Below are 22,695 nucleotides of genomic sequence, written 5' to 3' on the forward strand. Positions count from 1 at the left end.
CCTTATGTATAAACTCGAATCACAAACAAATAAACTTTGAAGAACGTACTCAACTTTTACTTTGACAAAACACACGTGTAAATGACAGCTTCGAGGTTCGAGATCAAATAGCACCGAGCAAAGATAAGGCACGGTTCGTAGACTTACTATAGTCGGTTCGCTATTCCCAGTCCTAACTGTCTAGTGAATTCAGTAATTATTTTTTTGCAAAGTTAGTTGCTTTTTGACAGACTAAAAATGGCTGGAAATTACTATACAACCAAGCACACGTACTCATAGCCAATATTAATGGTAAACAAACTAAATAGTAAATAAAATAGAACTTTACGAATTACCGACAATCAATATTTATTTATCTGCACCATATAATAAATAATAGTTATGTTAAATTGTAACAACTGAAATATATTTTTTAAATATATACTATCCAAAATTTTATGGGTTTAGTATACACTTCCACTATTTATACTAACTCTTCTTTTTTTAATGAAAGAAGTCTATAATAAAAGTTTATTTAAGCTGTTAATACTGTAAGCTAGGAACTTTTGTGTTGTAGGTTTCCAGCTATGAATCTGTCAAAATATACCCGAGTTGAGCGAATGGACCTTACGGTTGTCCATGGTCAGCAGAGAATGCAGAGATATGTAACCTCTGTTCGTGGTACAATGTATGTATCATAGACCATAGACCTACCTTATGCATGCAAAGTTGCAAAGTATATTATATTGTTGTATATTGTGACCATGTGACCTCATGTATACGTGTATAGTATAGGCACCCATACCCACAATACATACATACCCCCCAGGCCCCAACCATTGTGGTTATACCATTACCATTTATACTATTTGGAACTTCGAATTCGAAGGTTTCCTTTTAAAATTAGTTTATGCACTGACTTTGCTTTTTGGATGTAAACAGTAAACTGAAATTGGTACATCAAATCAATTTTAATATGGAAATAAAACAAGAAACCAGTGAGAAAACTTGTAAAATACAAATAGATAATGACACTAGTGTTGGTTCTTTGGATGCCTTTAAAATTGAAATTAAGGAAGAACCCAAGACAGAAACTGTATACAAGATGTATGATTATTCAGACTCAAATGAATTTCCGGTAAACACTAAAATAGAACAAGATGAATATAAATTCACACTATTTGAAGAAAAGCAAACAACAAATGAAGAAAGTAAGTAAATAAAACTGATTAATACATTAACATAACAAATGAATTAATTGTATATTGGGTAAGTTTATTATCAACTTAGGCTAGATAATACATATTCTACAAGTACCTGTAAGTAGTAGATTTTAAATGTCGAATTAATTAATTATACAATTTGAATATACTGTTTATGTTGCAAAGGATATTTTGTTGTACCTAAAAACAAATTATACATTGTTTATTAATTTGGACATCACTTGTTGACTAAAGCAGGCCCCAGGCTTCTAATTTTATGGTATTGTTTTTGAATAGTATGGGAGCATTGTCCAAATAGTAAAAAATCCTGAAGTAATGAAAATCTAATGGCATTATCAGCACTCAGTAATTCATTGATATAAATTATTTGATAATTCAGACCTTTTTGAAGAACTTTTTGTCCTCTAATTGTGTTTATGTAGTGGTACTTTATTTTTGTGAATTTAAAAATCTAGTACATTACTAAGACTTTGGTAAATTGAAACTACAGTGCTAGGTTGTACTGTGGTTATGTGTAAAAATAAAAACCAGACTATTAAAGGACTGGAAACGAAAATTTATCAAGATATTGCATACAAGTCAAAGTAAATATTTTTTTACTAATAAACAACAAGCTTGTATTCAAATAAAGTCAAGTGAGTGTAGTTAGCGAAATTCAGTCTGGCTGAGGTAAGACAAATATTACCGTTGATTGAATCAATCAACGATATTACTTATGTCGTTGATTGAATAATCCAAATTTGGGTTATTCAATCAACGCTTATGACATTGTGCTTTGTGAATTTGCTTTTTGTTATTTGAAAATAAGTACAAGTTTGTAAGGGAGATGTAGACACCCTTACTGGAATTTTCAAAAATATCAAATATGATTCAGAAGGGGAAAATTATGTTTCTTGTTATTTACCAATGCAATGGATGGTGAACTTTACAATGTGTACTTATTAGGTCTGTTCCTTTGTTTTCTAGTGTAGCACTTTTGGGTGTAGTTTGGTTGTAGTTGAGTAGAGCAACACTCTAGTTGCAGTTCTATTCAAGTTATTTTACTACTTGTTTATCTTTAGTTTTTTTTTGTTTTGTTTTCTTCTTCTTTTACAATTTTTCTTCTTTAGTATAAATAAACTTTGAGTGATGAAATAAAATTATCAACTCAATTTAAAAGAAACAACAAAATTAAAAATAAGACTTTGTAGGTACTTTAGTTTTTAAAATTACTAAAAGCTTTTTGAAGTTTTTAAATGTAAATTAAACTACAAAGAAATTGTAAACACATCTGACAGCGAAACAGTTGTAGTTATTAAACTCAGATGGATGATACTGCACATGACGAGTGTAGGTATAGTAGGATCGTTTTAGCCTGTCGCATATGTAATAAAAGTTTCTGTTCAGATTTGCCTCAGGTAGTCAGCGGTTCTCAAATTAAAAATGTACAGTTTTTCTTAATTTGATAATACGACATTAGGGATTTTTTTAATAAAATAACTTTGTATTATGTTTTATAATAATTGAATATCATAATGTAAATTGATAAACATTGCGTATGAAATATACAGGGTCATTCACGTAACATGTTGGTTAAAAGTTTCCAAAGTTCTGGTCGTCACTGGTTTCTGCAAACTTGGAATAATGGGTTATGCAAAGCATTCTTCATTTTTTAAATATTTGCATTCTTCTAGCACTTCCGGTTGTACCAGAAGTCGCCATTAAGTTTCTTATTTTAAATAGAAACTGTGCTTTTTGTTATTTTTTTTAGAATCTACATAAAATTCTGGATCGATTTTTATTGGGATACCATTCCCGAAAAAATAGCCGTTTTTGAGATATTTAAAGTTTTTGAAAAATTTTTCATATTACACATGCAAATTCAAAAATTAATATTGTGGTTAATATTTATGCTGAAAAAACAAAAATTTTTTTTCAGCGTGTACTAAACTCTATTTTTATTTAAGCATAAAAAAATTTGCCAATGTTAATACTGGGTGTTCAAAATTTTGTATTCCTTCCCAAACCCACCGAGGTAGGTTGTCCTCCTGCGGTACAACCAGCCCCGGCTTTCCTCCGCCCCCTGGTCACCTCCACACCAATTCAATTGGATTGTACTGGCAGTGATATGGTGGTAGTCTTAGGACCTCATGACCATATTTTAGTGCCATTTGGTCAACGAAAAATTTTTTCTCAGTAATGTGTTCTTTGCACTTATTTAATAATTCAGCTTTTAAAACTAGATGTTCGTGTTCTATATTTTTCTCGGACAGCCACTTTCTTAAGTCTTCTTTTTTCCAGGTGCTTGTGGGAAACTTTTCCTCCTCTCTGGTGTGATACGAAGCATTGTCTAAGACTATTAATGACGGATTTTCCAGATGTTTTAATAATTTTTCCTCAAACCAATGTTCAAAAATATCGGCGTTCATATTTCCGTGGTAATCATCAGTTTTTTTTGTCGAAGAAAATATGAGACTAGCATTGGGTATAAAACCTTCCGTATTTCCTGCATGCAATATAATATATCTTTTGCCATTACTCGCACTAGTGCTCGAATAGCATTTGGTAGAATCATCTTGCCAGGATGATTTGGTATTATTTCCTTTCGCAAAAATCCATGTTTCGTCAAGAAACACAAATTGTTTGGCAAATTCGGAATTCTTGTTTTTTAAATAGTTTCTTATAAATTTCCACCTTTTTCCAACAACATTGGACAGCTCGCACAACACTTTACGATTATTGGTTTTTTTGTATCTAAAACCCCTAGCTTTTAATACTTTTAATAAACTGGTCAAACCCATATCACAAAGTTCTCTCTCCTTTATTTTTTGAATAAGTTCTTTCTTGTAACATGTTCTTTTGCTTTGTACATGTCATAAATGATATTTCTGATTGAGATTTTAATACCTTGTGGCAAGTCGAGGGTTTTCGGATGCAAACGAATCCTTTTATTTTCCTTACTTAATTCCTCCTCACTCATTTTGCAAACTCTTTGCAAGGTCCGTTCTGAAATTCCACAGGCTGGATTCCATGTTGATTTTTTCTAAAGTAAAATAATTTTCCACTTTCAACACAATTCGACGCTCACTCGGAGATAAAAACTTATATTTAGGTGTTCTATCGTTTTCTTGTACGTTATCCATTGTCACTATTGAAAACCGGCGATCGTTGAATACTAATAGCGAGATTTTTCGGAGCTCTCTGAATATATACACAAGGGGGCGGGGCCTCGGTGGCAGGGCGCGTCGGTCTTTGGCCGATGAGTCGTTATAGGGCGTTGAAAATTGGGACAGAAGTTACTGGGGTGGAGATAGGGCAAGCAAAATAAATCGAAACGTATGTAAACGTCACTCAGGGTTTGTTTGGAGAGCTGGTGTCGTGGATAAGTGAATGAAACTGGTGCATTGGATTGGGGCAACTACAAAAATGAAACAAAGGGGTACTTACATGAATCTTCTGGGACAAATGGACAAACAAAACAACAGGAAGGACCCCTAGCAATTTAAAATTGATGCCGCTTCGAGGTGCCAAATTATAACGATTACAACAACTAGTTGTAACTATTGAAATAATTATTAGAAATGAAAAATATATCTTTTTAAATGAAACTCAAAAAAGGGGGTACTTATAAACTTTTTTCTAAATAAATAAAAAAATAGTTTAGAGAAATAAATCAAACATTTATTGTTGTGTCACCACAAACAGTTACAAAAATACAGATGGCACAAAAATACATATTAGTAGTTACAGAGATTTATACCAAAATAATAAAGAAGAAAAACTTACATATTTATGTCCTATTCATTAAAAAACAGGAATAGGTACAGCTGGACACAATGGCAACATTTCAAATTTCACTTTAACTGCAACTACGTATTGAACTGATTAAACTGCTTCTATTAACTCGACTACTGCTTATTTTCCTTAAAAAGGGACACAAAACGGGAACGCAAAATATTTATTTGCAAACACAGTATCGAGCGCCTCAGCGATCAAAGAATGCCGAGAAAATACACATCTATGAAATGGTTTATTTTCGACCTCGGTGATGCTAAGATGAATTGAAAGAATTCCGTGTTTTAATACGTACGAAAGTAAAGAGAAATACACTGAAATGATTCTTCGTTGCTTTAAATATATACGAGGGGATTTCAATATTACCGCGAAATTTACAAATACTACAAATGTTGGAGTGAATGGCCGAGTAAGTGATGGTGGTGTTTTCCAAAATAACAGTTTATGAGCAGCACTCACAAAAAACAAACTAAATTGCTTTAATGCTAAGAGGCTGTCAAGGATTTTAAAAATACCAAATATCATTGTGGCTGATGATGCATTTGCATTAACTACAAAAGTTATGAAGCCATATTCTGGCAGGAATTTAACACATGGCAACAAAATATTTAATTATAGGCTATTAAGAGCCAGGAGAGTTGTAAAAACATGTTTGGAATTTTGGCAAATCGATTTAGGATATTATTAACTTCTTCTTAAAGTTCCATCTCCTATCGGAGGTTGGATATCATAACGGCTATGGTCACTTTGTTGGCTGCTGCTCTGAAAAGTTGTAGTGAACTACAGTTAAACCATTCTCTAAGGTTCTTCAGCCAGGAGATGCGTCTTCTTCCTATGCTTCTTCTTCCTTGGATCCTTCCTTGCATAATAATTCTCAGCAGCTCATATTTTTCTCCTCTGGTTATGTGACCCAAATATTCTAGTTTTCTTCTTTTTATGCTGTTCATAATTTCTAACTCCTTATTTAGACGTCGTAGTACCTCAGCATTGGTTATCCTTTGAACCCACTGAATTCTTAATATTCTTCTGTAACACCACATTTCGAACGCTTCTATTTTCCTTATGTGTTGTTTCTTCAATGTCCAAGCTTCCATTCCGTATAGTAAGATAGAAAATATGTAACATCTTAGAGCCCTCAATCTGAGATGCAACTGAAGGTCTCTGTTGGTAAGCATTGTCTTCATTTTCACAAATGCATGCCTTGCAGTTTCAATTCGGACTTTGATTTCTCTGCTTTGGCCATTTTTGTCATCAACCCAGGTTCCCAGATATTTATATGTCTCTACTTTTTCTATTTGGGTTTGCTCTATCATTAATCTTTCATTTCCATGTTGCGTTTTTGAGACAATCATAAATTTAGTTTTTCTCTTATTTATTTTTAGTCCGTATCTAATGCAATAATCTTTAATTCTATTTACCAATTCTTGTAGCGATTCCAGGGTGTCTGCCATTATAACGGTGTCATCAGCGAATCTTATGTTATTTACTATTCTTCCGTTTACAGAGATTCCATCACCCAGATCCGCTATCGCTTCCTGGAATATGGCCTCACTGTACACGTTAAACAGTAATGGTGACAGAACACAGCCCTGTCTTACTCCTCTCTTTATATCTATATTTTCGGATTTTTGTTCTTCTATCTTTATATTGGCCTTTTGATTCCAATACAGATTGATAATGATTCGTAAGTCTCGTCTGTCTATATCTTTGTTTCTCAGTCCTTCTATTAGTTTTTCATGTCGGACCCTGTCGAATGCCTTCTCGAAGTCGATAAACAGGAATAAATATCTAGGTTCATATCTAAACATCTTTGAGAGAGGACATTAAAAGCAAACAATGCCTCTCTCGTTCCCAGTCCCTTGCGGAACCCAAACTGAGTATCATCCATATCATCTTCTAGTTTTCTATATAATCTTCCATGAAATGGAAATATTTTGAGGGTATTATTAACTACAATTACGTTAAGGCAAGGATGTTAAATGCAAGAACTATGTAACATCTTAATTCTTTTGAGATGTGGTTGTACCGACGGTTATTGAAAATACTGTTACGATAAATAATGACTCATAATATCTAAACTGTAAATATCCTTTCTCATTCAAGTATTTTCCAGATCATATACCTGTCGGCAGAAATTTCTAGTAAGAAGATGCACGGGTCCCCTACGCTAAAAGACCTTTTTGGCTCCACGACGATTGAGAAGTTCTGGAAGGTCATCGCCGCTTCGAGAATAACTGTATTTTATATTTAAGGAGGGAATTTTGTTGAAAACAGTTAGTCTAAAATAATATCGCACCGAGTTTCGAATTGTAACGCGTATTGTAATAAATGTAAATAAATTATATAATTATTAGTGTGAAATAGATTAGTTATATTGTACAAATAAAGACTTTAAATAAACTTGTAAGTGTTATAAATGTAGAACCTTTGATAATAAATAAAGATAATAAATTAGATTTAATAAAAATACAACAGTGGTGTCAGAAGTGGGATATATAAAATAAATTGTGAAAATGACTACGATTTATGAGCTCACAGTTACAAATTTAAGAAGACATCTCGAGGATAGAGAATTAGCTTCTACCGGAAAAAAGGCTGAGTTAGTCCAACGACTAAAGAACGCTTTGGAGGAAGAGGGTTTATACCCGGAATCTTATATATTTGAAGATGCTGTCATCTCGTCGATTTCGAAACTAGAGAACAAAGTCTCCGGCGACATCGCATCATTAAAGAACAAAGTTTCTGGTGACATCGCATCATTGGAGAACAAAGTTTCTAACGATATTTCGAAAGTTTCTTCTGATGTAGCGAAAGTTTCCGGAGACATCGCTTCTTTAGAAAACAAAGTTTCTAACGAGATTTCTTCTCTGGAAAGCAAAGTTTCTGCTAACATCTCTTCGGAAATCTCTAAAGTCACTTCTGAGATGTCTGCCCTTTACGAATCTTGCCTTATAGACTGGGACGACTCCTTGTTTCTCCAGTCTGTAATTCGTTTCCCTGACTCCTGACACAGCAGTCTCTGCTGTAAACCCCTTCCCTGCCGCAACGCGAACAACACTTTTTCCATGGGTTTTTGCAGTCTTTACGGCTGTGACCTGGCATTTTGCATCTAAAGCATGTCGTTTTGGCATCGTACTCTGCTTGGTTCGTACGTGTCCAGTTTCCACGACAAATCTGATTTGCTCGGGTCTTTTCGTCTTCTAAAGCTTCGTATTCTTGGGCTCAATCTTGTAATTGGCTAAGTTTCCGAAATCCCGGCGACGAGCATAAAGCTTATATTCTGGTAACAAATTTTTGTATATTCTTTCGAGTTCTTGGTTTCTGGAAAAAGATCCTTCTCGTCTGATTAATGTTTGAATCTCCGTGATATATCTATCCACTTTTTCGTTTTGTCTCTGTTTTCTGTTTCGGATTTGCTCCTCTAGTTGTAGCAAATATCCTCTGGGATAGAAAGCTTTTTTAAAATCTTCGCTGAAACCTGTCCACGACTTCCAATTTTTGTTATTTTATTTCGGTACTATAACAATGCGTGGTCACCTAACAATTCTGGTAATGCTCTTAGTAGATCTTGTTTATCGATCTCATAGGCCAAGCTTAATTCGTCTATCCTCTCTAAGAATTCTATTGCATCCGAATGTTTCTTGTCGAAGTGTGTGTTCCACTTTCGTACTTGATTTAGCAATTCTGATTGCCCCATTTGGTCCGTTATTGTTAATTCCTGTAATTGTCTTCGGATGGCCGAAATTTCCTGGGTCATTGTGTCGGATTCTGCTCCCTTGGAAGTTTTTTTCTTTTGGAATTGTTCCTGTCGCTTCCTCGCGATCTTTAAAATAGGTTCTGAGTCGTACTCTCAATTCGTCGACGGTTCCCTTGGGATCTAAGCCGTATTTTCCGGCTTCGCTCTGCAATTCCTCTTTGCAAAGGCGGTTTATCCACGATGTACCTGTTACTGAGTCTGTGTCTTTATCTGTCGGCATGTTATTAATTTTCGGTCTTTTTTAGCACTTCCTCAATTTTGCTCGGGCGCCAGTTTGTAACGGGTAGTTCTTTCGAAGCGACAGACTCAGTAAAACACAGTTTGAAATAAAAATAAATCTATTAATTTCAACGTATATACAAAAATAAAAATAAAATGTATTTTATGTCCCCGTCTGGATCCCGCGAGAGTGAATTCCCCGGCGGACGCCTGTAAAAGAAAAATTATTACTAACAAAAAAAAATGTAATACGCGAATTCAATAGCACGCAGACTAATACTCGCTTCCACCTCAATCCAGCGGAAGCGCCAAACCCACTCGCAATCGAAATATTCGGTGCAGATCCACGCTATACGGTAACGTTCAATGCACGATACCCACGGGTTCTGCTTGATTTAGGACAGAGTATAATCCTCACTACGGAAGTCTCTCTGTCCGGGTCGGCTCGCAGATTCAATGCACCAGCGAGCCAGGGAGCCTAGAGCGTTAGCCACAAGACTAATTTAATTCCGCCAGTCACTCGTCTTAAATAGTCGCTCCGGATCCCACCTCGTCGTCTCGTCGTGGAAATGGGTGCTTGATTATCGACACTCCCACGGTTCGAACTGTTGAACGTTCAGCACATCGTTACAAGAATATCTTCGTTAAAAAACCAAGTTGCTGCCGATAAGTTGGCCTTCGAAAAAAAGATGAAAGAGATTGAAAGGAAGATGGAGGAAACAGGGACAGCAGAGAGAGGATACAATCCAATTACAGTAGAGACAAAAGAAGACGAGACGAAATGTAAGTTGGAAACACGGCCGAAATTTGAAGGAAGTGGAGGTTCACGTTAAAGTCCCAACTTTCGACGGAAAATCATCATGGAACAACTACATGAAACAGTTCGAATCAGCCGCAAGAGCGAATGGCTGGTCTGAAAAAGAAAAGGCTGTAAACCTGACTATCGCTCTTCGAGGAGATGCCTTAAATGTGCTTCAGACCATAGCCGTAGAGGAGACGGATGATTTCGAACAACTGAAGAAGAGGTTAAATATGCGATATAGCCACGAACATTTGGAGCATGTACATCAGTCACAGCTTAAAAATCGAAGACAGAAGAAAGATGAGACTCTTCAAGAATATGAGGTAGATATTGCCAGATTAGTACGATATGCTTATCCAACAGCTCCCGAAGACATGATAAAAAAATTGGTCGTTCATTTATTGATGGTCTTCGTGATCATGAAATGCAGAGAACACTGCGACTAGCTCGTCACAAGACGCTGGTTGATGTCTTATCCGCCGCCCTTGAATACGAGTCAGCTACGCAGACCTCTGGCGGGTACAGTAAAGTTAGGACTGTAAAAGAGGAAGGAAATGAAGATAAACTTGACCAGCTCGTTAATATGATGAAAAGTATGACATACAAGAAAACGAAGACCATAAGATGCTGGAATTGTGGCGAAATAGTACACGTACGAAGTTCATGTAAGCACCCTAGGTACGACGCAAATCAAGAATCTCACCATCAGGAAAACTAGAACGGGTCGTCCTTAGGGGGCCAGCTTCGACCCGGAACTTTTCCAAAGACCGTCTCATACTAATAGCTTCTTAGCTCGTGAAGATAGTGTATATGTAGATGGAGAAATAAATGGTAAAAAGCATACGTTGTTGGTGGATACCGGAGCGACCAGAACCATTATACGCCCGACAGTTATAAACAGCCGTCAAAAACTGTTACCAACGAGGTTGCGACTTCGGACCGCTACAGGTGAAAATGCCAACATTCATGGAGAAATCCAGGTACAATTAGGAATTGGAGCAGAAAAGTTCGTCCATACTGTTATAGTTGCTGACATCGAAGAGGATATTATATTAGGAATGGACGTAATGAATATGCATGGATTCCAATTGGATTTTAAGAATAAGGTAATCAAAGTTGGCAACGAGGAGGTATTTCTTCATCCACATGATGACAACACTGTGCAAGCAGCCATTAAAGAAGATCCAGTCGTACCTGCGAGAAGTGAAACGATCATAGTAGGGCGGCTACAGGGAATTGTGGACGAAGGGACACCTGTTATGATGAAGCCTTGGAACCATGACGACGAGGTTGGCCGTGGAATCATAATTGGAAAGGAATTGGTGACTTTGGCTAAAGAAATTCCTGTGAGACTTATCAATATCAATGACAACCCAGTGACCATCAAGAAAGAGACAAAAGTAGGAACTTGTGTACCTGTGACATCCATAATCCGTCAGGCGACAACATCTGATAACACCAACGACAAATTCAACCAAATGGTTGCAGTTGCGGGACAGTCTCTAAATCAGATGGAGAAAAGAAAATTAAGGGAATTTCTTCGGCAGTATCGTGATATTTTCGTACCGAAAGGAGGAAAGACGGGAAAAACAACCGTTTTTAAGCATAAAATTGATACTGGTAATGCTAAGCCAATTCGTCAAACAGCTCGACGATTACCACAGGCGAAAAGAGAGGAAGCTGAAACGATTGTTCAGGAAATGAAGAAAGACGGGGTGATAGAACCTTCTACGAGCACATGGGTCTCTCCGGTGGTCCGGAGAAAACATGCCTGGTTTATCTAGATGACATAATCGTCTTGGGGGAGACATTTGAAGATCATCTGAAGAATTTAGAAAACGTTTTTAATCGACTTAAAGCTGCCCAATTTATGTTAAACCCCAAGAAGAGCCAGCTATTTCAAGGTAAAGTCAATTATCTGGGTCATATAGTCAGTAAAGAAGGAGTGGCCGTGGATAAGGGAAAAATCGATTCCATTAAGGAATGGCCAGTACCAACGGACAAACATCAAGTGAGAAGTTTTCTTGGACTATGTACTTACTATCGGAGGTTTATTAAGAAGTTTGCAAATATCGCTAAGCCATTAACGCGACTTACAGAGGAAGCAAGAGACTACCGCTGGGAAACAGACTGCCAAAATGCCTTTGAGACCTTAAAAAAGCATTTAATCACAGCACCAATTTTAGGGTATCCGCTACCAGAAGGAGAGTTCATCTTAGATACAGATGAAAGTAATGTGGGAATTGGAGGAGTGCTGTCTCAGATTAAAGGAGGACAGGAACGAGTCCTCGGATATTTTAGTAAAGTTCTTTCAAAACCTGAGCGGAATTATTGCGTCACGAGAAGAGAACTTCTAGCAGTAGTGAAATCAGTAGAGCACTTCTATCAATACCTCTATGGAAGGAAGTTTTTAATCCGAACCGACCATGCCGCCTTTAAGTGGTTGATGTAGTTTAAGAATCCAGAGGGTCAGACAACCAGATGGATCGAACGACTCCAAGAATACGATTTCAAGATTGAGCACCGGGCCGGAGTCAGCCACAGAAACGCTGATTCTCTTTCCAGAAGGCCATGCCCAGCAGAGTGTTCCCACTGCAACAAAACGGAATCCAAGGAAGCAGCAGTGCTAAGAACAACGATGGTCAACAACGATTGGAGGCCTACTAAGATAAGGGAAGAACAAGAGAGAGATCCAGTTATACAAAAAATCCGAAAACGGAAAGAGGAAAACCGTCGACCACATTGGCAAGAAATATCAAACTCATGCTCAGTAGTTAAGACGTATTGGGCCCAGTGGGACTCATTTATCATGGAAGATAGCTTGCTCAAACGAGTACTGGAAAATGATGACGGTTCAGAGAAGAGAAGATAGTAGGTGATCCCAAAGAGCAGAATAGCCTAAGTACTTCGTCAGCTACACGACAGTCCACCAGGAGGGTATTTCGGTGTAAAGAAAACCATTCAGCGAATTCGGGAACGGTTTTATTGGATGAACAGTTCCGACGACGTAAAGGACTGGTGTAAAAAATGTACTATTTGTGCTACGAGTAACGGTCCTCACCGAAAAAGGGGAGCTTCTTTGAGAGAATATAATGTTGGTAGCCCGTTTGAATGAATAGCTTTGGACATCGCCGGGCCATTTACAGAAAGTGAAAATGGAGACATGTTGGTAGTGATGGATTACTTCACTAAGTGGGTCGAGATTTACGCACTTCCAGACTAGAAGGCCGCCACCGTTGCAGATAAGTTGATCCAAGAGTATATCAGCCGATTTGGAGTGCCTTTGGAGATCCATAGTGACCAAGGAAGGAACTTCGAAAGCGATCTATTCCAAGGAATATGTGATTGATTAGGCATGAAGAAAACAAGAACTACCGCGTATCATCCGCAATCGGATGGTATGGTAGAACGAATGAATAGGACAAAGAAAAGAATCAGGGGTCTATTATATTTAATGGGTTCTTCAATTTAAAATTAAGTCTGAAAAATTTAAATTTTATTTAAATCCTGCTTGTTCACAAGGTTGATAGAAGTCTAGTTTTGGTGTCAACCTATTAGTTATTATCTTCATAAACAACTTATAAATGTGAGATAAGAAGCTAATAGGTCTATAGTTCTTCAGCTCCGTCATATCTCCCTTCTTGCGCATGGCTACTATAACAGCTTTATTTCACTTAAGACTTCTTCAATTGTTACTTCTGAATTGTCCTCTAAACTCTTATTTTTGACTTTTCTTAACTTGATGCCGTCTTTCTTATCCTTTTTCTAGTTACATTTAAAAATTCTTCAACTATCTTAATTATCTTCCCTTCCCTTAATTATTTTCCCTGTATCTGTTATTTACCCATTTCGATCTGCTTGACAGTATTTTTCTTATCTGGAGTTTGACTTCTCTTTAGCACCCTTAAATTTCTATTTTTCTTGACAACCGTTGTAATCTGGTGTTACATTGTCTTAAGTCCTTTCTCACTGCTTTATTAATATGTCTTCCATGTCTCCATAACTGATTTTTTCATCTTTATCCTTCCTACGATTTGTATTGAACATTTGCACTGCGTTTTTGATCTTTTATACATATTGAACGAATTTAAAACGGAACATACGAAATCAATGTATTTCGGCTCAACTCCGCTCTAGGTGGTTGGCCAACAAAAGGTTGTCAAATAATTATATTATACAAATCCAATACTTCAGCGGGCTGCTGGATTCTGAACTCATTCAAGAACAAGTCAAAACTCCATCCAAATAGGTTGCCTAGAATCACTGTGAAAACTAGACTAAACAAGCAGTTATTATGCTGTCAAACCACCTATCGCTTCCTTATAGTCCAAGAGATAGAGCCGAAATTTTGAACTGATCAGTAATATGACATTTCTCTATTGGAATATATTCATTGTAACTGGGTTAAGACTTTGCCTTACAGGCGGACGCCCCTCGTGGTACAGGGGGTGGCTATACAGGGATGAAGTTGTCATTTTTTTCGGAAAAATTAACGATCGATAATATGGCTGAAAATTTGCCCAGAGTAAGATCTTGGTATAACTAGACGAAATCCCAAAGGGCGGACGCGAGAGTGGATACATAAGGGGTGGCGGACAGGGGTGAACTTGCAATTTTTTGGGGAAAAATTAACGATAAGTAATATGTCCTCCATTTTCATGGCTCATTATTTAGCCCCTAAAAACTCTAAATCCAAAAGGGCGGACAGCTGGGTTGGTACAGAGAGCCATAAAACGGGGTCAAATGTACCACTTGCCTGCGCATTTTAGGTCTCGGTAACAATTTTCAAACTGATTTTATTATGTTATTTTTATACCGATTGATTTGAAAATTTGTATGCTCACTTCTGTTACTATTCTGAAAAGCGTCAAGTAGAGTTTTCTTAAAAATTTTCCAAAAAAACTTTCGTTAATGAAAATTTTTGTAATTTTTTGAGGTAAAATCTAATTTGTAGAATCCTTTCGATTTTCTGTAAGTTATACCATGATTTTTTTCCAAAAATTTTCAAACGATTTTTCCGATAAGGAAAAAAATTTAGAAAAACTTTTCTAAAACATTTGATAAAACTCTATGTCATCGTCTGAATCTTTTATAGAATATTTTGTAGTTTTAAAATGATATTATGATAATGTTTTTTTTTTCAAACTAAAGTCATATTTACTTTACAAATCACATTTTTTTCTTAAATATAAATATTTTACTATTTAATTTTTAATTGAATAAATGTGTGATATTAGAATGAAAAACAAAAAAAAATATTTTCAATATAATAATCTGATTATTGATAAAAATCTGAAATTATCTGATGATTGATAAAAAATTAATTATGAAACCGATTAAGTAATTTTATTAAATTAAAGTAATTTTATAATGTTAACTATTGAATATTTTCGGTATAACAAATAGTAATTTTACTTATTTTTTATTACAATAAAAAGGTTTTTAAATTTATATTGCATAAATAATGGTTGTTCAGATATAAGAAAAAATTGATTTATTGTTACATTAATAATCAAATACAAAATATATTATTTCTATTTATCAATAGGTAAAATTCAATTTGTAGAATTCCTTTAACATTTTACAAATAATTATTAATAAAAATCAATTTAATAGTGGAATTATCAATTTTTTAAGTTTTGAAATTTACTTTGTAGATATTTTCAATATTTTTTTTTTAACTTTCAAATTGATTGAATTTTTTTTCATTAGTTAATTATAATTTTACAAATTGTGATTGGACATTAATTTTGCGTCATTATTATTTTAAAATATTAAAATAATAATGATGCGCGTTCCATTTAGATCAGTAATTCTAGACGCATGCGCTAAATGTAATCAAGATGTAAAAGTCTCAAGATGCTTTTATCCAATGTAAAAGTATCAAGATGCTTTTATCCAACTTGGTAAAACTGACTTCGATTGTAATGAAGTGTTTAAACATTAGAAACTTTCATATGTCACTTATATGGAACATGATTGACGAGAATAATTTCAAAAAGAAAAGTAAACGATGTCAGATTTTCACTATTTAACCGGCAGTATAAGTTGCATGATGTGAACGAGCCTTTAAAAAAAAAACTTAAAAATTACGATGCTTCAAGCTTACCACCATGTCAAGATGAATTACACCAACATCTACTGCGAGCTAATTATATTTCAAATATTTGGACAAATGCTCATAAAAAAGTACCAACAGAATTTATTGTTGAAGAACATAGTTGGGAGCTTGAAGATGAAACATATAAATTCAAATGGTTTAGTGGACCTCAGATGCCAGAATCAGTTCGAGAAGTAGTGATTGAAAATTAAGCAGATAATGAATGTGGTATTATTGAAAGTGAAAATGACGAAGATGATGAATGTGATGACATCAATGAGAGTGAGAAAAATGACGAAATTTTTAAAGTTTTTCTAAATTTTTTTTTCTTAAATGAAAAATTTTTTGAACATTTTTGGAAAAAAATCATGGTATAACTGACAGAAAATCGAAAGGATTCTACAAATTAGATTTTACCTCAAAAAATTACGAAAATTTTCATTTACGGAATTTTTTTTGGAAAATTTTGAGGAAAACTCTACTTGACGCTTTTCAGAATAGTAACAGAAGTGAGCATACAAATTTTCAAATCAATCGGTATAAAAATATCATAATAAAATCAGTTTGAAAATTGTTACCGAGACCTAAAATGCGCAGGCAAGTGGTACATTTGACCCCGTTTTATGGCTCTCTGTACCAACCCAGCTGTCCGCCCTTTTGGATTTATAATTTTTAGGGGCTAAATAATGGGCCATGAAAGTGGCGGACATATTACTTATCGTTAATTTTTCCCCAAAAAATTGCAACTTCACCTCTGTCCGCCACCCCTTATATCCGCGTCCGCCCTTTGGGATTTCCTCTAGTTATACCAAGATCTTACTCTGGGCAAATTTTCAGCCATATTATCGATCGCTAATTTTTCCGAAAAAAATGACAACTGTATAGCCTGTATAGCCACCCCCTGTACCACAAGGGGCGTCCGCCTGTAAGGCAAAGTCTTAACCCAGTTACAATGAATATATTCCAATAGAGAAATGTCATATTACTGATCAGTTCAAAATTTCGGCTCTATCTCTCAGACTATTAGGCAAGCTCCTCTTTCCTTTATCTAAGCAGTCAGAGGGATATTTTGAGCGGTGTTGCCAATCTCATTCCTCTAGATGTTTTTCAAATAAGGGGTTAACCATAAAATATTTACAGGAAAGAAAGGAAATAACTACAAACCATTAAGTTTATTTTTGTTATTAGTCTGTTGTAGTAGATTGGTAAATACAATGAAAAATATAGGCAAATATGCGATTTATTTAAAGATACGAAGAAGATATAACTCTCAAAAAGATCCGCAAATCGGATTATTACACGGCGATTGGCAACATTGACTTTGGGCGGCGCTATAGACTATGGTGCGTCCTAAAAGGAGACAGATAGTTGAACGATATTTTATACAATGTCTATCACCGGGTATGGATTTATTTTTGTCCAAGTTTTATATTGGTCCACTATTTCAAATGCAGTTCAAACAGACATATATTAAATTGTATGTTCCGTTTTAAATTGTTGTTTGTTTGGGTTTATATGACTGCGGACACTAAATCCATTCCCCCGTTTTAAATTCGTTCAATCTGTATATGGTTTTGACATCCGTAACGTCTGTTTGCTATCTAACTTTGGCTGTTAAAGTACTTTATTTATTATATTTGTGTTCTAATAAAATGTTTACAGTTGGTTTGTATTTTAGGTTCTTCCCAGGAGAACAAAATGAAAATTATGGAAACGTTACATTCGTCCCATAAAGGAAAAGATACAGGTCAACATGACGAAGAAAACATATTAAATAATAATATGGAATTTGGAACTGGACAAAGACCTTACAAATGTGAAATCTGTTTCAAGCAGTTTTCTCAAACAGTTCATTTTAAAACACATTTGAGAAAGCACACTGGAGGAAAACCATTCAAGTGTGAAATTTGTTTTAAGCAGTTTTCTCAAAAAAAAAATTTGAAATCACATTTGGGAACGCACACTGGAGAAAAACCATACAAGTGTGAAATTTGTTTTAAGCAGTTTTCTCAAACAAGCTATTTGAAATCACATTTGGTAAGGCACACTGGAAGAAAATCATTCAAGTGTGAAATTTGTTTTAAGCAGTTTTCTCAAAAAAAAAATTTGAAATCACATTTGGGAACGCACACTGGAGAAAGACCATACAAGTGTGAAATTTGTTTTAAGCAGTTTTCCCGAACAAGCATTTTGAAATCACATTTGAGAACGCACACTGGAGAAAAACCATACAAGTGTGAAATTTGTTTTAAGCAGTTTTCTCAACCAAGCAATTTTAAATTCCATTTGGGAACGCACACTGGAGAAAAACCATACAAGTGTGAAATTTGTTTTAAGCAGTTTTCTCAAACAACCTATTTGAAATCACATTTGGTAAGACACACTGGAGAAAAACCATACAAGTGTGAAATTTGTTTTAAGCAGTTTTCTCAAACAAGGTACATGAAAAGACATTTGAGAACACACACTGGAGAAAAACCATACAAGTGTGAAATTTGTTTTAAACAGTTTTCTGACACAAGTCATTTGAAATCACATTTGAGAATACACACTGGAGAAAAGCCATACAAGTGTGAAATTTGTTTTAAGCAGTTTTCTCAACAAAGCAATTTGACAGCACATTTGAGAACACACACTGGAGAAAAACCTTCGAAGTGTGAAATTTGTTTTAAGCAGTTTTCTCAAACAAGCAATTTGAAATCACATTTGAGAACACACACTGGAACACACACAATTTTCAAAAAAAATTAATCTGAAAACACATTTGAGGGTGCATACTGGAGAGAAACCTTGCAAGTGTGAAATTTGTTTAAAGCAGTTTATCACTACAAGTGATTTAAAAAACACTTGAGAGTGCACACTGGAGAAAAACCGTACAAGTGTGGAACTTGTTTAAAGAAATTTACTAGAACAAGTCATTTAAAAACACATTTGGGAACAAACAGTGGAGAAAAACCTTACAAGTGTGAAATTTGTTTAAAGCAATTGACTACTAAAAGTAATTTAAAACCACATTTGGGAACTCACACTGGAGAAAAACTTTAAAAGTGTGAAATTTTGTTTAAAGCACTTTTTGCAAAAATTTTTTGAAAAAACATTTAAGGTGCAGAGTGAAGAAAAACGATTTTAATATTTGTTTTAAGTAATTGATATGAAACTGTATATGAGATTGCACACTGAATAAATTCATTTTAAATAATTTGACGCAGATTACGACTTGAAACAACATTCAAGAAGGCAAAACTTTACTAAAACCTTAAATTCTTTTTGTTCTCATCTTAATTTTTGTAGTTCCAATTTTCTTCATTCATATGACCTTTTGCAGCTTCAGTCATTACTAGTAACCTATCTAACTGATCAACACTTTTTAATTTTATTGGCATTCTAAGTATGTTTTTACTTCTCGAAAAAGATTCCATTTTGACTTCATCTCCATTTCTTCTCGTACTACCGTCATCGGTGGTTGCATCATCATCATCATCATTTGGCTCTACAACTCTATGTGAGTCTTGGCTGCGTTTACTATTTCCCTTCATTGTTGTCGATCCTGAGCAGTTATTTCCCATTGCTGTATTCCCATTTTGCGTGGATCACTGGCTACTGCGTCCTTCCATTTCTTTCTTGGGCGACCAACTGACCTTCTGCCATCGGGCCTTTCCCAGAATGTGGCGTTCAAGAGTCTTTCGTCACTCGATCTTAGTACGTGGCCCGCTTATCTTATTCGGTTTGCTTTAATGTATGTACGTACTATGTTTTCATCTACATATACTGTCTGGAGTTCATCATTGTGTCTTCTCCATTCTCCTGTTGTCTCTTCTCTGCAAGGCCCATAGATAGTCCGCAGTATCTTTCTTTCCAGTACCAGTAATTTTGTCGTTTCCCGCTGGTTCAGAGCCCATGTCTCGCTTCCATACGTTATTGTGGGGCGAATTATTGTCTTGTACACTATTTGCTAGTATTGAGAGTATTTTTTTATTTAAGTACGGTCATTATTGAGTAATATGCCCTGTTTCCTGCAATGATCCTGGCTGCCACGTCCTTTTCATATTTATTTTCAGATGATATGATCGCTCCCAGGTACTTGAATTCTTTGACGACTTCAAAGTTGTATTCATTGATTGTTACGTTTTTTCTAACCCTTGGTCTTGGGTTCTTCGTAACCACCATGTACTTGGTTTTGTCCTCGTTGACCTTCAGACCAACTTCCTTGGCTCCGTTTTCGAAAAGGGTGAAAACTTCTTTTGCATCTCTGGTGGATTGTGCAATTGTGTCCACGTCATCCGCAAACGCCAATAGTGGTTGAGCTTTACTTACCGCATGTTCCAGTGCAAAATTAAATAGCAGGGTGGCGGGAGGATCTCCTTGTCTAAGCCCGGTGTCAATGAGGAATTCCTCCGACGTGGTGCTGCCAATTCTGATCCGTGCGGAAGCGTTCTCTGTGCTCACCTGTGCTAATCGTAGGTAATAGCTTTCCAGGTACACCCATTTCTACCATGGTCTCCCACAATGCTACTCTGCTTTGTTTAAAGTCCACGAAGATTTGGTGTACATCGCGGTTGAATTCCCAGTTTTTTTTAACACCTGGCGTAGAACGAATATCTGGTCTATGGTCGACCTCCCCGGTCTGAATCCGCTTTGGTAGTTGCCTATTATTTCCTCTGCGTATGGAGTTATCTTTCTAGACAATATCATGGATATAATTTTGTACGTTGTATTGATTAACGATATTCCTCTATAGTTCCGACATATTTGTTTGTCTCCCTTCGTGTGGATAGGTACTATATGGCTTTCATGCCAGTGTATGCCAGGGTATTTCTTCTCTTTCTCAGACTTCTCTTATAAGATGATATATCTCAAGGTGGAGCTTTTCTCCCCCTTTTTTTAGTAGTTTCGCCTGTATGCCGTCTGGGCCTGGGGCTTTATGGTTTTTTAGGGACGAAATTGCGGACTTTACTTCAGCTAGTGTGGGTCCTGGTATTTCAGGTTCGGCTAACTGGTACTGTCTTTGTTGCCCTGTCGTTGTGGGTTTTTCTGTATTTAGGGAGTTGCTAAAAATACTTTCTCCATTGGCGGCTTATCTCCTCGTCGTCTGTGAGCAATTGTCCAGCATCGTCTTTTATAAATCTTGGGCTGTTGGTTGTGTTGCCCTTGTTTTTTTGGTCCTTATAGAACTGTCTAGACTGACCGGTTCTATGCTCCTCCTCCAGTTGCTGTATTCGCGCTTCTAGGTACTGTTTCTTTTTTCTTTTCTAAAGTTTTCTCGTTTGAGTCCTTACTCTGTTGTAGTCTTCCCTGTTCTCATCTATAGGGCGTGTTAGTAACTCTAGCTTCTTGATTGCTTTCTGATGCAAGATTTGTTCGCACTCCTGGTCAAACCACTGGTTTTTCTTCTTGTTATTCCTTTCTTTTTCTATAGTTTCCGCTGCAGCACTTTCTATGGCGTTCGTTATATTTTGGCATTTCTGGTCTATGGTCAATTCTGCCGTTGATGTTTCATCTTCTTCCAGTGTCTGCAATTTGTTTTGGATCAGGCCTGATATTGGCGTTCATTATCAGGTAAATTGGGTCTTGAAATGTCCCATCTATTTACTTGTTGGCGTTGCTTTGACTGTCTCGTCTTTAGCCTTGTTCTCATTTTTGTTCTGCCCAGGAAGTGGTCAGAGTTACTTTCTGCTCCCCTCAGACTGTGTGCGCTGATGATATTGCTAGAATGTCTTCCATCGATAAGCACATGGTTTATCTGGTTTCGTGTGATTCCGTCATTTGACACCCAGGTTACTTTATGTATATCTTTTCGTGGCTGCGTAAATCTATATTTTGCTCACTCCACTTTTCAGTCAACCCAGATGTGTTATTCTACACCGTGACAGCACGGAAAAAATCAGCTCCTCTAAAACCTGTTTTTATCACTGCCCCAGTATTAATTGAAATTTTGTCAATACTACTTTGTATTTGTTTTCTTAACTTAATTTTAAGATACGGCAAGGCCTCAGTAGGATTTGACAGAAACCTTCTCTTAGTTTAGTTAAACCTTGTTTAGTTTTACTTACCTTACCATATCAGGTTGACAAACATCTACATATATTCAGTTTTTAGTTCTTTTTTCACAACACTCAGGTTCTATAATATATTTTTCTAGATACTCTGTGCCATGTAGCCAATATTTTTTAACTATTAGAGTCAATAAATCGTTGAAAAAACAATTTGACGACTTCCGTTCACTAGATGACGTAAAATTAATTTGTGTAATATGTGTGCGAAAATCAAAATCCTCACTTTTCCAACTATACTCGGCAATGTGGTTTTTTTCTTTATTTTATTGGTGTGGCTGCTAGCCCCAGTGTGTGGAGGTGTTTGGGTTGACTGGAGTATAAAGTGGCATTTTAGACACCGCTAACATGCCAACTGATGCCAAAAGGTTGAGTCTTGTAAAACATAACAAGTTTTTGAAAGAGATTGGTTTAGTTAAAATTGTGTAAGAAATATTTATTAAATGTTATTTACAGAAATAAACAGATTTTTAAAATCTGTTTATTTAATGGGAGTGTTAGATTTAGATCAATAAATTAAATATTTTTTAACAGTGGCATCTAGTGGCTACTTTATTAGTTATTATGTTTTGTATCAGTAAAAATACAGCCATAGAGTTAACACGTCTTTTATTTATTCATCAAATCTCCATTTCTGTTCCAAAACTCCAAAATTTATCAACAACCATTACCCCATGATTGATGGAAACATAATTTTTAACTTTAAAAATAAAAATCTTTATTTCAATCATGACAAAGGATGTCCTCATTGAAGTAAATGTTTTTTCAGATGCCAAGGACATATCGTAGGC

The 22,695-nt window shown here is 35.7% G+C and overlaps 1 protein-coding gene across 3 annotated transcripts; it reads left to right on the plus strand.

Annotated features, from left to right (window-relative positions):
- Window positions 1–153: 153 nt before the first annotated feature.
- On the plus strand, window positions 154–22,483 carry LOC140439932 (uncharacterized). 3 transcript variants are annotated; one of them, XM_072530118.1, is made up of 2 exons: window positions 154–1,190; window positions 17,533–22,483. In XM_072530118.1, exons 1-2 carry the CDS (start codon window positions 956–958, stop codon window positions 18,603–18,605), a joined length of 1,308 nt encoding a protein of 435 aa, XP_072386219.1. In that variant the 5' UTR covers window positions 154–955; the 3' UTR covers window positions 18,606–22,483. The 3 variants fall into 3 exon arrangements, 2 of the variants coding, with proteins under 2 accessions (XP_072386219.1, XP_072386220.1); XR_011950759.1 differs by lacking the exon at window positions 17,533–22,483 and adding an exon at window positions 7,090–7,384 and having other exon boundaries at window positions 1,050–1,190; XM_072530119.1 differs by lacking the exon at window positions 154–1,190 and adding an exon at window positions 1,453–1,871.
- The last annotated feature ends 212 nt before the right edge of the window (window positions 22,484–22,695 follow it).

This window comes from Diabrotica undecimpunctata, chromosome 4 (genome assembly GCF_040954645.1).
Source record: "Diabrotica undecimpunctata isolate CICGRU chromosome 4, icDiaUnde3, whole genome shotgun sequence".
Lineage (NCBI taxonomy): Eukaryota > Metazoa > Arthropoda > Insecta > Coleoptera > Chrysomelidae > Diabrotica > Diabrotica undecimpunctata.

Coding starts and splice junctions, on each gene's coding strand:
- LOC140439932 (XM_072530118.1), top strand. CDS start 956: ATGGAAATAAAACAAGAAACCAGTGAGAAAACTTGTAAAATACAAATA. Junction 1,191..17,532: donor GCAAACAACAAATGAAGAAA/GTAAGTAAATAA, acceptor TTTGTATTTTAG/GTTCTTCCCAGGAGAACAAA.